Raw genomic sequence first — 14125 nt, 5'->3', positions numbered from 1 at the left:
GGGTGTGCTGTCCAAAATCGAGCAGATTCCGAGCATCCTCAGCTTCGAGCGCGTTCTGACATCTTAATGCTCGCCATCTGCTGGCATCGTACGATTGTAGGCTGTGCGCAGGCCTGGCTGACTGGGTATATTGAGAGAATATCTTTCTACACCAAAGTTGATGGTCATTTCAGTTTGCAAACCGATAATGTATACGTCAACATGGGTACTACTCTACAAACATGAGAAATATATTACTACCTTGTTTTGCTAAATGAAGCTGTCGATTTCTCTCAATTTCCTTGAGGGACTCGATAGTCTTCCTTCCCAAGCTGCCCTGATTATTGACAATAGGAGAGTCCGTGGTAACCCTTGAAATCCTGTCAAAGTCCTCTCTACTCGGAGATCGTTTCTCTTCAGAGTTTTCGCACGAATTCTGTGCCAATTTCGTTAGTTCCTCGTTTATCGCTCTAACTCGGTTTCGACCCTGCACAACAAGATAAACAAATTAATATTTATTTAAAAAATACAGTTGTTTCATAAATGGTGCACATACCAATGGCAAGTATATCATCATTTAGAATTTAGAATATGAATCGAGCCGTTGTTTTTGAAAGCGGTATAAGTTCATTTCTAGAAAATTGAGTTAATGATGGTTTTACTCGGATATGGATATAAAAAATTTCTTTTTAAATTAATCAATAAATGGAATTATACCACATTCTAAACAACAACTCATTTATTTGTTAAAAGTACCATTGAGTAATCTACAATCTATTTTTCACAATGCCAATGTAAATATATAAAGAAAATAAATGAAGAATAATAGGAAGAATAGGCACATCTTCGATAGCGGATCTTTATGCAAAATAAAAACGTTCTGCATTTATTGTGGGGAGCAGGAATAAAATGAAAATCGATTCATCCCTTAATGACTTCGTTCTTTAAAATCAACATTACAGTATTTTGAAATTTTTCAGATCTTTCATTGTGTTTTATATTTCACCCAACTTCTTCACAAATGCACGAAGATCCGCAGTTCAGTGATTACCATAGAATTTCTTTTGTATGTGCCGTGGTTTTTTGTGATAGTGGATTACTCATTAGTATAATTAAAACATTTTCAGTGTAATTGCGAGTGTACTAACTTCTTCTAACCGCTTTAAATGCGTCAGTTTCTGCCTCTCGAGACTTCTGGCGTCTTTGGTCGCTGTGTTCTTGGCTTCAGATCTTTGAGATTCCAAGTGATTCATTCGGGCCTTTCGCGTTTCAATCTTTGTTGTCAGCTCGCTTAAGTATCTGAAAATAATATATTCCGAATATAAGTCGTGTGAATATGTTTCTTCTTATGTTATATTTTATGAGTAGACAGCGGATTTTATGCGTTTATAACAAAAATGAGAAGGTGTAATTTGAAACGTGTTATATTATTTTCAACCTGTATTAAACATATTAAAAAGTAAGGTAAATTTCTATTTCACTACAGATTGTTGCAGTTCAGGGAGAACATTTTTATCTCTTGCATAAAGATCCCCGCTGTCTATTTATAAATAATCTTATAATAAATCTTATGAGACAGCATATAGCTACTTTTATTTATGCAATAGACAATTTTCATTATCATAGACATTCAAGAGGCATGCTATGTAAAAGTTTGGCCACCCCTGCTGTATACCTTCAAGTAAAATATGTGAAATATTTTCATACTTTATGAAAAGCTTTACCTTTGCAATTCTTCCCTAGTTGCCAATTTACTCGCCTCTTCCTCGAGATGATGGAATTCCAGGTCCTCGAATGCCTTGCTTTCAGATTCCAAGATGTCCTGTTGGGCGGTGAGTTTCTTGTTAATATCTAATTGCGCGTCTTCGTCCGTGCAGTTCGTTAGTTCTTCCTCTAAACGACTGCAAGCCTGTTCAGCCCTTTGAACCCTTTGCTTGGCTTCCGTTTGTAAATTTGCTTGCGTTGTATTATCTTCAGCCATTTGTCTCTCGAGCTCGTTTATCCGCATCTGCACTTTGATCTTCTCGCCCTCATCCTGACTAAGTTTTAAGGACTCCGATTCGTATTCCGCGGATAGCAGCGCCTTTTCTAATTCGAGCTACCGGAAAAATAGAAATTCATTTTACACTTGTTTGAAAATCTTTTACAAATTGATACAATTTACGAGATAACGCTGCAAAAGTGTTATGTGACTTTGTTTAACTCGATACTAACGCCGAATAGTAATTAACACGTTTTCTGTCGACTGTAAAATTACATCTTTTGTCCAAAACTTGCCTAGATATCAGCTAAGTTAACCCTTTGCACTCCGAAATATTTTTCAATTTTCTTGCCAACAACTCCCTACTTTTTTATGTGAAATCTACTTCAAGGGACAGTTCCCCGACTGCTACTTATTTTAAACAATTTTGGTTACTAATTATTAGACAGCGAATCTTTATGCATTTATGGGAAAAATTAGTAGGCGTAATTTAAAACAATGAGCATACTATAAAAATTTAAAGTAAAAGAATTTTAAATTCACATAAAACATTATTATTTTGCATAAAGATCCGCTGTCTACTAATCATATTAAATACAGCAAGTTATAATGAATAAATAAAAATACTCAAACTTTGTTGCAATTTACATTTGTTTTTAACTAAAAAACAAGACAATTAAATAAATAAAGGAGGAACCCAATACATATAAAAACCCGTTTTGTTTACATTTTTCTTTCTCTCATCACGAGTCACACTCGACAAAGAAATGCAAAGGGTTAAATTATGATTTTAATGTACACTTTGTAAACGGAGATTTTGCTACATGTAAATGTTAAAATCATCGCATACAAATATAACAGACATTTGCATTTACAATGTGTATAAAGTGAGTTTAAAGCTTAGAAAAATTTGTGTTCGTTATTGTTTTACATCTAATTTGATCAATAAAAATCATAAGGTTAAGCAAAGTTTCAATAGCAATGTGTTTACGAGGAACATTCAAATTTTCCGAGTCCACGGTTGCGGAACAGCGTTATTTGAAGTTGTGTAGATATTTTTCGTAATTACCCGTTTTAAACATAACTGGAGGATTTTTATTTCAAAAAAGTATTGCGTTATCTCTTTCATAGTTTAAAAACTGTAAATACGAGATTAATACAATTGATTGTTACGTAAATTTTCACATGTTCGACGCACGAACGACGAGAGGTAACTGGACAAAGAATAGCGACGTGAAAGGAAGGAAACTTATCATAAACTGCAAAAATGCCAATCAAATATTTACTCGAAGTCGAACATTGATAAGGAGACCAGAGTCATACTGTCGACTATCTTTAGCATGGTATTTGTGTCTTCAAACTCGAAGTTACAATTATAGAAAATGTTAGGATAGGAAAGTGAACCTAGTTAGCAATACTAGAGACTAGACTAGCACTATGTAGTTTAAAATCAAAAGACAGAATTGTATCAGAATTGAGAGATGGCTTATTAGGAGGAGGCAAGTTTAGAAGTTTATTTTTCAGACCCAGATATTTGATCTGGATGAAGCTAGTAAGCAAACTGTCGCCATATTGGCGACAGACGACCGTGCAACGGTGACACCAATTCCATATTCATCATGTTTGCTTAATCAAGACAGAATTGTAGCAGAATTGGGAGATACCTTATTAGAAAGAGGGGTCATTCCATGCCAAATCGATCACTTTTTGCAGGCACCATCATCGATTTTGTTCTAAATGAAATATGTTGTAGTCCATGTGAAATTAGGGGGGGTTTAAGTCATCATTTTGCATCGGTTTCGAATTTCTTTAGAAATGGCAGGACTTCAAAGTTTTCAATTTTTGCCCATTTTGGCGAAAACGGGCCTCACTTACGAATTTTTATCTCAGGAACTGTTTGTCCGATTGAGCTACATCTTTTTTTGTTTTATTCGGAAAGGATTGGGCTATTACAAAATAATTTTTTCAACCTCGAAAATCAACTTTATAATGTCGAAAAATTTAAAAAATTTAAATAATAGTAATTCAAAGTATTTATTAAATTTGTGATCATAGTTTAAGCTTCATTGAAAACCTAAATGTACTTGCGAACAGCGGTGTATTTCCTAAACTAATGTAACAGTAACTACAATTTAGACTACAACTTACAATTAATAAAAAAGAACATTGCTTCTGATCCTCTTCAGGTGTCAGCAGACATTAAAAACAAATAAAGTTCGTTCGCATTGGCATCAACAAACATTTTCAAATATAATCTAACGAAACGAAAGATGTAAGCAACATACCTCTCTACTGATTTCCTCTTCCTGAATCTCTATATCCGCGACGCTTCTTTTCAACGCGTCCATATTTCCAAGGATATGTAATTTCTCGTTCTGGAGGAACTCTATGTACTTCCTCCTGTCCTCTTCCTCGAGTTCCTTCCTCTCTTTATCAGCCTTAGCCTCGTTCGACTTCGTATTATCCTTCTCCGAATTATTCTTCTTCGGAATCATACAGATCTCTTTGGATTTCGACAGCATCGAAAGCTGTTCGATAGCTTCGAGTAGGTCGTCGTTTGATATTGCCAGCTTATTCTCAATCATCTCGCACGAATTCGAGGTCTGACTGTTTTTCTTTGGTATGGAATGATTTTGATTGTTATTCTGCGGCGAGCTGATCACGATGTTCTCGTACAAGCTGACGTTACCACTGGTCGGCGTCGAGTTATCGTAATTTCGCGTGTTATTCGGCTGCGAGATGATTCTGGTTCCGTTCAGCTGAATCGTCCCGTACGCAGACGTTTCTTTCGCCGCGTCGTTAGCTTGACCGTAACCATTATTGTTATTGTTTAATACGGAATGGTCGATTGTCGTGTTATCGTAGCCCGGGCTACGTACCTGCGCGATCGAGCCGGAAAAACTATAGTCCCCGTTGCCAAGAACGTTTGGCCACTTCGTCGTTTGATTATTGTTCGGCATAGTCGACTGCGGATGATGATTCTGCACGTTCGTCGTTTGGTTCTCCGATTGGGCGATCGGGTTTCGGCAATTGCTCGGCGAATTGCCGTTTTGGAAGATAACTTTCGAGTTCTGCACGCACACGTTCTCGTACGATGTAGAATGCGGTTGCTTGCTCGTGTCGAAGGAGAAGTGAGACTGCGTCTTCGATGGGCTCTTCGGGCTTTCGAACGGCGAATTGTAGCCGAGTCTTTTGTCACGCGGAAGCGAGCCATTTGTTTTGATTCTGGAAAATAGAAGGAAAAATTTTGCATTGTAGAAGCGTGTTTATTATGTGCGAGGACACGTTCGTATTCTATAATTTCACACTTGTTTGTCTGACAACTAAACTGGATCGTATTAATCCTCCGCCGACAATGTGGATTTTTATTAACGCGGTCTGCGTAATGGGTTTTTCATTCCCAGGCATATCATTTCCGAGGTACACTGTACATATTGTGGCGCTATAATTTAATGTACAAACAGAGTTGTGCTGATTTAAATACATTCTAATTGAATTACACTGTAATTGCATTATATAATTCGAATCTTTTCTTTAATGTAATTGCTAATTACGCACAACGAGTGTAATTAGAATACAATATAATGTAAATTATCCAATGTGTACATTACTCGCTTAATGCGAAAAATATCTATCATTATTATCAGTGTTTCTTCCGTTTCGCATTCACAGACAACTCAATTTTATGTTTATGACGATGGCCAACCTTCGAAAATGCTGCAATCTTAGTGACAAGATATGTTTGAACAATGAGCGTTCATTAAAATTAATTTGAAACTTGCTGACAATTGATTAGTGTCACACGAAGAATATTCTTGTTTTAAGTCTATCCTATTAAATAGTGTTACTTTCTTTCTGTGGTAATTTTGTCCTATGTCTTCCTACAATTTATATTTCTTTTCTGAAACGAACGTAATAAACAAGTTTTTGATCACACCATGAATAATACCATGTTCATCGTTTGCTACTAATCTTTTTTTCCATCTCTTATTCTTCTGATGTATAATTCATAGTTACCCTGTACTTTGTAATTGTGTTTCAATTGTAAAATCGAGTTACATTGTAATTTAATTGAATAAGAGACCAGAATTACAAATTACATTGTAATTTAATTGAATAAGAGACCAGAATTACAAATTACATTGTAGTTTAATTGAATAAGAGACCAGAATTACAAATTACATTTCTCTACAATTCCGACCAATTGCAATTTTCGAAAAAATTTCTTTTCACATCCTGTAGTGAACTAATTGCTCTAGCTTTCGAAAAAAGTTTGAATCGTATAGCCCAATATTAAAAAGATTATCGCGCTTTTTAGAGCGTCCGAATATTAATGGGAGTCACTGTACATAATTGATACAATGTAATTGAATTACTTTGTGATTATAATTCGTGAGGTAAATCAATTATAATTCGACACAACTCTGAATAAAGTCAATCTGCACTAAGCGTAATTTGATTTCTACATAGATTGTAAACTTTTCTAGTGAAAGATTAACCTTGTTCAAACTATTGTCTTTGGGTTAGACTACAACGAACTGTGTGTGTGTCAAACTACATAACAAATTACTGTAACTGTTTCAGGGATTTCGGTGTTTAACAATTTCGCCGTAATCACGGACAATCTACGTTCTGGCTTTTTTCCTAACGCGCGAAACAGAACTGTTCACCTGTTAGGCTGCCTCGGTTTCTCCGCAGCACTCTGCCTCTCGTACTCAGCACACATGGCAAGAATCTCTTCAAGTCTCATTTTCTCCTGCCTCTCGACCTCTTGTTCTCGTAGCCTCTCCTCTTTCGCCAGTTTCCGCCTGTTCTCCGCCTCTCTGCGTTTGTTCTCCGCGTCGATCTGTCTTTCCCGCAGTTCCTCCAACGAGCAACCGCTCTCGGTGCTCGGTGTTGGACTCTTCACCCGGGCGAAGCTTCGCTTCGGGTCATTATACTTCGGATTCCGATTGAACGCCGGACTCGGTGGTTGAATCCTTTTAATGTTCGGGTTCGAGCCGAAGTTCTGCGCGCCGCTAACGCTTCTCAGACTTCCGGTGCAGAAGTTGCCGTTGTTAGCGTTGTTGCAGATGCTGGGGTTCGAGCCGAACTTGTCCAACTGGAGGTACTCCGTGGTGGTGGTTTTCGTTACGATCAAGCTTTGGCTCATGTCGTATTCCCTCGCGTTCAGCTCGTCCAATTCGGCCGATCTCTGACACGTCATGCTGCGAGACATCAGATCTCCCTGACTGGCTGTGTTCTTCAGGTTCTGCGGACTACTGTGATCGTTCTCGTTGTTGTTCTGCCGGTAATACGGTTTGTAGCTCTTCAGATAGGACTCTGCCGAGGAATACATCTGGATCTGATTGTGATTCGTCGGTGTGCTCTGATATTGAAGGTTAGGCGTGTTCGACCGGCTAGGCGTTCTCGTTTCTCTCTGACGGTTTTCGTCGGAGCAGTGGTTAGAAGAGGGCGACGCGAAACAACTGCCAGGCGAGGATGCGTTCAAGTAGTGCGACGGAGAGGATGATACATTAATCGAGGGTGTGTTCGAACGACTCCGATCCAAATTAGTTAAATTTTGCAGAGGAGAGTTGTTGTTGCCGTTCTTCAGCGAGATCAAACTCGAGGATCTAGAGTGTCCCAGAATTTGATCGGCTGGGACATTCGTGGTGACCGCGCCAGCTGGAAAGACTTTCGGCGAGACGCAATTGTTTCTGTTTTGCTTCGAGAGCATTTCAAATTTCGTCAACTTCCCCAAGAATCCGATCTCATCGTCCGAGCAGGAGTTCCTCGGCGATTTCCGCGGCGCGACCGGAGGTTTCCTCTCCAAATGATAGTTCTCCTGAAGCTGGCTCTCCGGCAGCAAGAAACTGATCGGCGCCATTGAGATTCTTGAGTGTGGCAGCACCGATCTTAATTGTTTCGCTTCCGCTGGGTGGTTGAATCGCATGTAATTCGATCTTCCAATCGATAGCATGCAACCTGCAAGAATGTACGAACACGTTTTATTGGAATGCTTTTACTATCAAATAATCTTAATTTGTTTAACCCTCATCACTGAATCTGTCCTCGGTGTCAAATTGGGGTCTCATGGAAATCATCGACACAGATTTCTCCGACACGGTTTTCACCGACAACATTTCATTAATTTTTTATTTATATATTAATTAATTAATTCAAGAACACTCGGTTTCATATTTCGTGTTTCCACTGATTTTCATTTAATCCACATTAATTAATTAATTAATTAATTAATAAAAAATTAATGAAATGTTGTCGGTGAAAACCGTGTCGGAGAAATCGAGAAAGATCGATGAAATAACAAAGTAAACAGTCCCCACGATATTCAGAATTAGATTCTGGATACAGTCATTAACCCATTTACACCGACTGTATTATATGTACAGTACAGTTCATTAAATAAACAAACAAATGCTCTTAAAAGGAATGCTCTTGCAGTAAATGTAAAAAACGAAGGAAAGAACTTTTTCCTTCTTTTTTTCGTTCTTCAAAGGAATTCTTTTACTTTCAGAGATTCTCGGATAGTGTCATCAATAATTCGTCGGGTGAAAATTGTCAAACTGAATTTTGTACGGAACGATTACTCGAGAAATGGCTTCTTGAAAAGTCGAGGATTCGGTCAACCGTATTTAAGTCAAGGTCTTACCTTGAGCGAGTCTCACTGGCGAATTTATTGGTACACCATCGACTGCCGTGCTTCCATTTATGGGGTGAAGAGTGACCACGCCGTTATTGTTTTCAATCGCGCAATGAATGGATTCAACATTGGTACCGACGACAGAAATATCCGCATCTCGACTCGATCCGAGGGTTACCTTGCCTGAAACAAAAGGAGAACAGGAATATTGAAATCCACTCGACTTCCATCCACCACCAAATTGAATCTGTACGAATTTACTGCAAACAGTATTATAATACATATTATATTTATAGTTATAGTAAATAGTACATGTATATGGTATATGTATATGTATAGTGTAGGTATCCATAGGATAGTCCCTTCTTATTGTAAGCAAATTAACATTTTGATAATAAAGGTTATTTACTAAAGGCATCAATAAACATGAGAGAAAAATATGGGAATTGTTGCAAAATAGTAAGATATAATAGAAAAGTAGTGTCAGAAAGTTAATAGTTAAGTTAATTGTAATTGGAGTTGGTATTTAACTGGAATGGTGACTCAGAGTCGCCATTAAAAATTGCTCACATTATTAAATATACTAATTCCAATTATTTCAATTATCGATCGTAAATGTTTACTATCAAATTATAAAGTTATTACAGCAAAAGCAAATTTCCACCTTTGATAAAGATTCAAAACGGAACCGAAACGTCAGGAAAGAAGTAAGTTTATTGCAAAATTGCTATATTAGTAATTGATCGAAACGGTAGCGCTGAAAGCATCTATAAATTTGATTATTAAATATGGTGGTATTTAATCAATTACTAAACGTTTAAGTATTGTATGAAGTATTCCATTAATTTCATATCCACAAAATTTAAAAAATCATGTAAAATGGAATTGTTGTAGAGGTTGGAAGAAATGTTTAATTTTCGAGTTAAAATTGCGCCGAATGCAAAGGGTTAATTTATACCTGAGGGGGTAGTGTCGCTTACGCGTGCGTAATACATACTAGTTTTGGTAAGCTCATCGACAAATAGAATTGGTGGTTACGCATTAGCGAATATGTCGCCCGTGGTCTCCGGAAATTTGCACGCTTCGATATTATCCTAGGTTTCGTTTTTGTGGCGAGGATTGTGGACGCGCGTGGTTTAACAATGCGGTGAAAGATCACGAAGGAGCTTCTTAATGGAGCACTTGCTTGATTAGTCAATTAACTACTATACATATAAGGATGTTATAATTTACAATGGTCTTCACTTAATTAGCTTTCAGTTCAGCTGGAAACGTAGCAACCGTACCCAAGGAATTAACTTAAAGAGAACATTTTTCGGATCCAATAGGTAATAATAATAATATTCGGATACTTTTACAAGCACGATAACCTTCTTAATATTTGACCATACTATTTGGATTTGTTTGAGAATCTAGAGTTTACTACAAGACGTGTGAAAAAAAATTTTAAAATGAAAATGTGTGTTCATGAAAATATTAAGATATTGTAAATGATTAAACTTTTGATAAAAACTACACGGAGAATTCAATTTTACAAAGAAATGTCTTTATTTTACCACCGCGCTATATGAATCAGTTATCTTGTTTAGATGAGCGAATCATTTTTCGATACGAATGAAATGGTCTTTTAATTAGGTCATAAATGTACTATAATGCAATTTAATTGCAGCAATCATTAATTTGTATACAAGATCCAGATGGTACATACGGAATCGAAAGCGAAACAGATCTGAACCGTAGAATCATTTCCGAGAATTCCGGGAATGCGGATGACCCGCCGGTCGTACACATTCGCCGGTTTTCTAATAATAAATGTCTTCGATAACTTTTGCGACGTTGCGCAAGTGATTCAACCATGGGCGTACTTCTTTGTTTATAGTCGACAAAGTTAGAGTTACTTGTAATTACTTGGGGATCGATTGTTTCTTTTGATCCACATCGATTTCTATCTACAACAGTCTGAATTGAACGGATTATTATCTGTACTGTATTTCTGCGGATGATTCCAATCCTATGTATGATATAATCAATTATATATTTCTATTATTAACTGTTATTGTTGCTATTGTTATTCCTATGTGCCAAATGCCAAATTCACCTTTCCGCATATCAAGTTCAACCTTTTGCAAATCAATTTCAACCTTTTGCAAGTCAATTTCAATATTTTGCAAATCAAATTCAACCTTTTGCAAATCAAATTCAACCTTTCGCAAATCAAATTCAACCTTTTGCAAATCAAATTCAGCCTTTTGCAAATCAAATTGAACCTTCTGCAAGTCAATTTCAACCTTTTACAAATCAATTTCAACCTTTTACAGGTTTTTTACTCCACGTTCACCCTTTTGCAAGTCAATTTCAATATTTTGCAAATCAAATTCAACCTTTTGCAAATCAAATTCAACCTTTTGCAAATCAAATTCAGCCTTTTGCAAATCAAATTGAACCTTCTGCAAGTCAATTTCAACCTTTTACAGGTTTTTTACTCCAAGTTCACCCTTTTGCAAATCAATGTCAATCTTTTACAAATACAATATCTTTAAGCAAGTTTTTGAAAAGAAAAATCATATCAAATGTGAATTAATAATTGTTGAGAAATTGAAATTTTTATTCATTGCAAACATGTACAACTATTATTTCTAAAGAAATTACCAGTTCATTAACTTTGTAATGTATGAAAACTGTATGTTATTAATAAATTTTTGAAATGAAAGTACATATGTATTTAATTGAAGCGTATTGAGTATCGAGCCATATGTTTCCCTCGCAGTAATGACACTGTTCACATGTGTCCAAATTAAATACATAATTTAATCGAAATAAATAATTAATTTTTAATACTCTTAATGGGTGAAATTGATGTACAAAAGGGTGAAATTGATTTGAAGAATTCTGTTTTAAATTACACCTACTCATTTTTGTCATAAATGCGTAAAATCCGCTGTCTACTCATTACCTGCAACCGCCGATGAGTCGATAGTTGGACTTTATTCAAGAAACCAGCCGGCTTCCGGGGGTCGAACGAATCGCAACGACACGCAATGAAAAATTCACCGGTTTTTGACCGACAAACCCCCAATTCGTACATTGGTCACGAAACAACATGAAGTCTAAGCGTGCCCCGCACTGCGAGAAGCGAGTAAATCGCGGTGCATTCTACAAAGGACTGCAGTTATATTTAGTTTTGGCGCGGTCGTGCACTCCCGTACATTTTCGGTCTTTTTGGAAAAGCTTCCGCCACGCTGCGTTCAAAATATACTCGTGGCTAGGGGTGAGTCTTCGCCTACTTAGCGGTCTACGAAACGCGAGGAGTTCGTAGACGCAATTTTTTTTCTCTTCGGAAAGGGTTCTTCTGTTTGAATTGGTCAAATGAGAGGCGGCCACTGTTCTAGTCCGCCAACTACTGACTTTGCAGCGGCAACCCGCAGCCAGATATTACAGTGGCGGACAAAAGAAAGTTCGAAATTGGAATTTCTGTAGGGTAACCGTACCGATTACTGCGGTATTCATGCTTCGATCGTACTTCATTTTAATGTCATTCCTAATTCATCATGAAATAATAATATGTGTAAGCAGTTTCTGGAAGCACTTGCAACATAAACAGTAAGTTCAAAATGAAACAAATCACCCATTATACCAGACTAAACGATCTTAAAAACCACCTAAAGGACCACCATAAATATTTGTTGTGCCATTGAAAATAAAGGAGATATTTAGGTAGCCTCCTTTAGCTAAGACACCCCCTGTATGTTTTACTACAGTATTTGTTTATTTACTTATACGTTCTAAATAAAAAGCAAAGCAATAATTTGATTTTATATTAAGAAAAAAAAACGAATAAGTAAGTCGTACGTAAGAGTCGTTACATGTGTATTACGACTTCCATTGTTCTGACGTTGTTTACGGTTATGCAGTTCTCAGATTTTGTACAGCGGCATTCCATTGACGTCGATTAAATTACTGTTGGTATTTGTACACGATATAGCCGTGTAATCGGTCGAACACGATGTAATTGCATAGCTTCTCGCTGCGATCGCTGCTACAGGGATTATTCGAATTTATCGTGTGTTAGGTAATCCCATCAATTTCGTTAATTTAGTGCTGTAAAGCTAGTAGCGAATTGTACAAGAGATGCTCGTGGTCAAAGCAAGTACAACCGCGTTTTGCAATAAACACTGGCGTATTTTAATGACTGTGGCTTTAGCCATTCGACTGCTTCATTAAATAATTAATTATTTTATTCCGCAATTCTCTGTTCGGGACATACTTTTCTGTAAAAAGATGGGGAACCTCTGACTTTTGCGATTACTAATTGGATATAAAATACTTGTGCTTAAAAAATACATATACAGGGTGTCCCAAAATTCGTGAAAATCCCGAAAGGGGTTGGTTCCTGAGACCATTTCAAGCGATATTTTCCTTTGCAAAAATGTTATCCGCGGCTTCGTTTAGGACTTATTATCGAAAAACACGGACCAATCAGAGCGCGACCTAGACGCGAGTTGCCACAGTCGGCCAATAGACATTTGGCGCGCCGAGCCGATTGTGGCAACTCGCGTCTATGTCGCGCTCTGATTGGTCCGTGTTTTTCGTTAATAACTCCTAAACAAAGCCGCGGATAACATTTTTGCAAAGGAAAATGTCGCTTGAAATGGTCTCAGGAACCACCCCCTTTCGGGATTTTCACGAATTTTGGGACACCCTGTATATGTATATATAAATGACTTTGTTCGAGAAAATGTGAAGGTCGCGAACTTAATTGCTAACCTAATATTATCATACTTTCGGAGTTATTCTAGGTGGCAATTCTTGGTGCCTCACCCTGTATGTTAAATATGTGAGGTTGTTTGGAATCTCATGCTGTCTTCTGTTGACACAGAGGTTCGGTCATTAGTTGCTTAAGCCTAGTTGAACGTGTTAAAAGCTAGCCAAACAATAACGTCGGACGAGTTGCGGACCGAAAACGAGAAACAGGAAAATTACTTCCTGGCGGTCGGTCGTTTCGTTCTACGGCCTATGCTACGCGGTACAGCACAGGTAGAACGGTTAATGTTGATACCTATCCGATGGATCAAGTTAATACAACTGTTCCATGTGCAACAATCGGCTATGCTTTCGTTTCTGAAATGATCACGTAGAAACTGTATCGATTACGGGTGAGGGAGCTAATTATCGATCGCGTTTTGCGTTCATTAGACAAACGATGTAAATCTTGCGTCGATAGGTGGCCGAGAAAATTATATCCAACGTTGATCAACGAATTTGACATCGTGAGCCCTTTGAAAAAGCTGTAATATAGTAAAGGGGTGGCCAACTTCTGTGTATAGCTTGTACACTCCAAATTCACCCTTTTGCAAGTCAAATTCAACCTTACGTAAGTCAATTTCACCTTTTTCTAAACCAACTTCACACCCATTAGGAATATTTTAAATTAATTATTTATTTATTTCGATTAAATTATATATTTATTTAGACACACGTGAACGGTGTCATTACTGCGAGAGGGAAACACAAGACTCGATACT

The 14125-nt window shown here is 37.3% G+C and overlaps 1 protein-coding gene across 3 annotated transcripts in view; it reads right to left on the bottom strand.

Moving 5' to 3' along the window:
• The window catches only part of LOC143219132 (uncharacterized), a 117657-nt gene that overhangs the window by 28232 nt on the left and 75300 nt on the right, over positions 1 to 14125 (bottom strand). For 2 of the 3 annotated variants that reach the window (XM_076444972.1, XM_076444973.1), the window contains 6 exons: positions 8613 to 8786; positions 6631 to 7927; positions 4246 to 5185; positions 1704 to 2077; positions 1128 to 1278; positions 241 to 466 (listed from right to left, as the gene is read on the bottom strand). In XM_076444972.1, the coding sequence (XP_076301087.1) occupies positions 241 to 466; positions 1128 to 1278; positions 1704 to 2077; positions 4246 to 5185; positions 6631 to 7927; positions 8613 to 8786 (3162 nt within the window). Of the gene's footprint in view, positions 1 to 240; positions 467 to 1127; positions 1279 to 1703; positions 2078 to 4245; positions 5186 to 6630; positions 7928 to 8612; positions 8787 to 11556; positions 11766 to 14125 lie in introns of those variants that run through there. The other variant, XM_076444974.1, reaches the window with a different exon arrangement.

Source organism: Lasioglossum baleicum, unplaced genomic scaffold, assembly GCF_051020765.1.
Source record: "Lasioglossum baleicum unplaced genomic scaffold, iyLasBale1 scaffold0021, whole genome shotgun sequence".
In the NCBI taxonomy this organism is placed as follows: domain Eukaryota; kingdom Metazoa; phylum Arthropoda; class Insecta; order Hymenoptera; family Halictidae; genus Lasioglossum; species Lasioglossum baleicum.
This window is presented reverse-complemented; position numbering and strand designations above follow the sequence as displayed.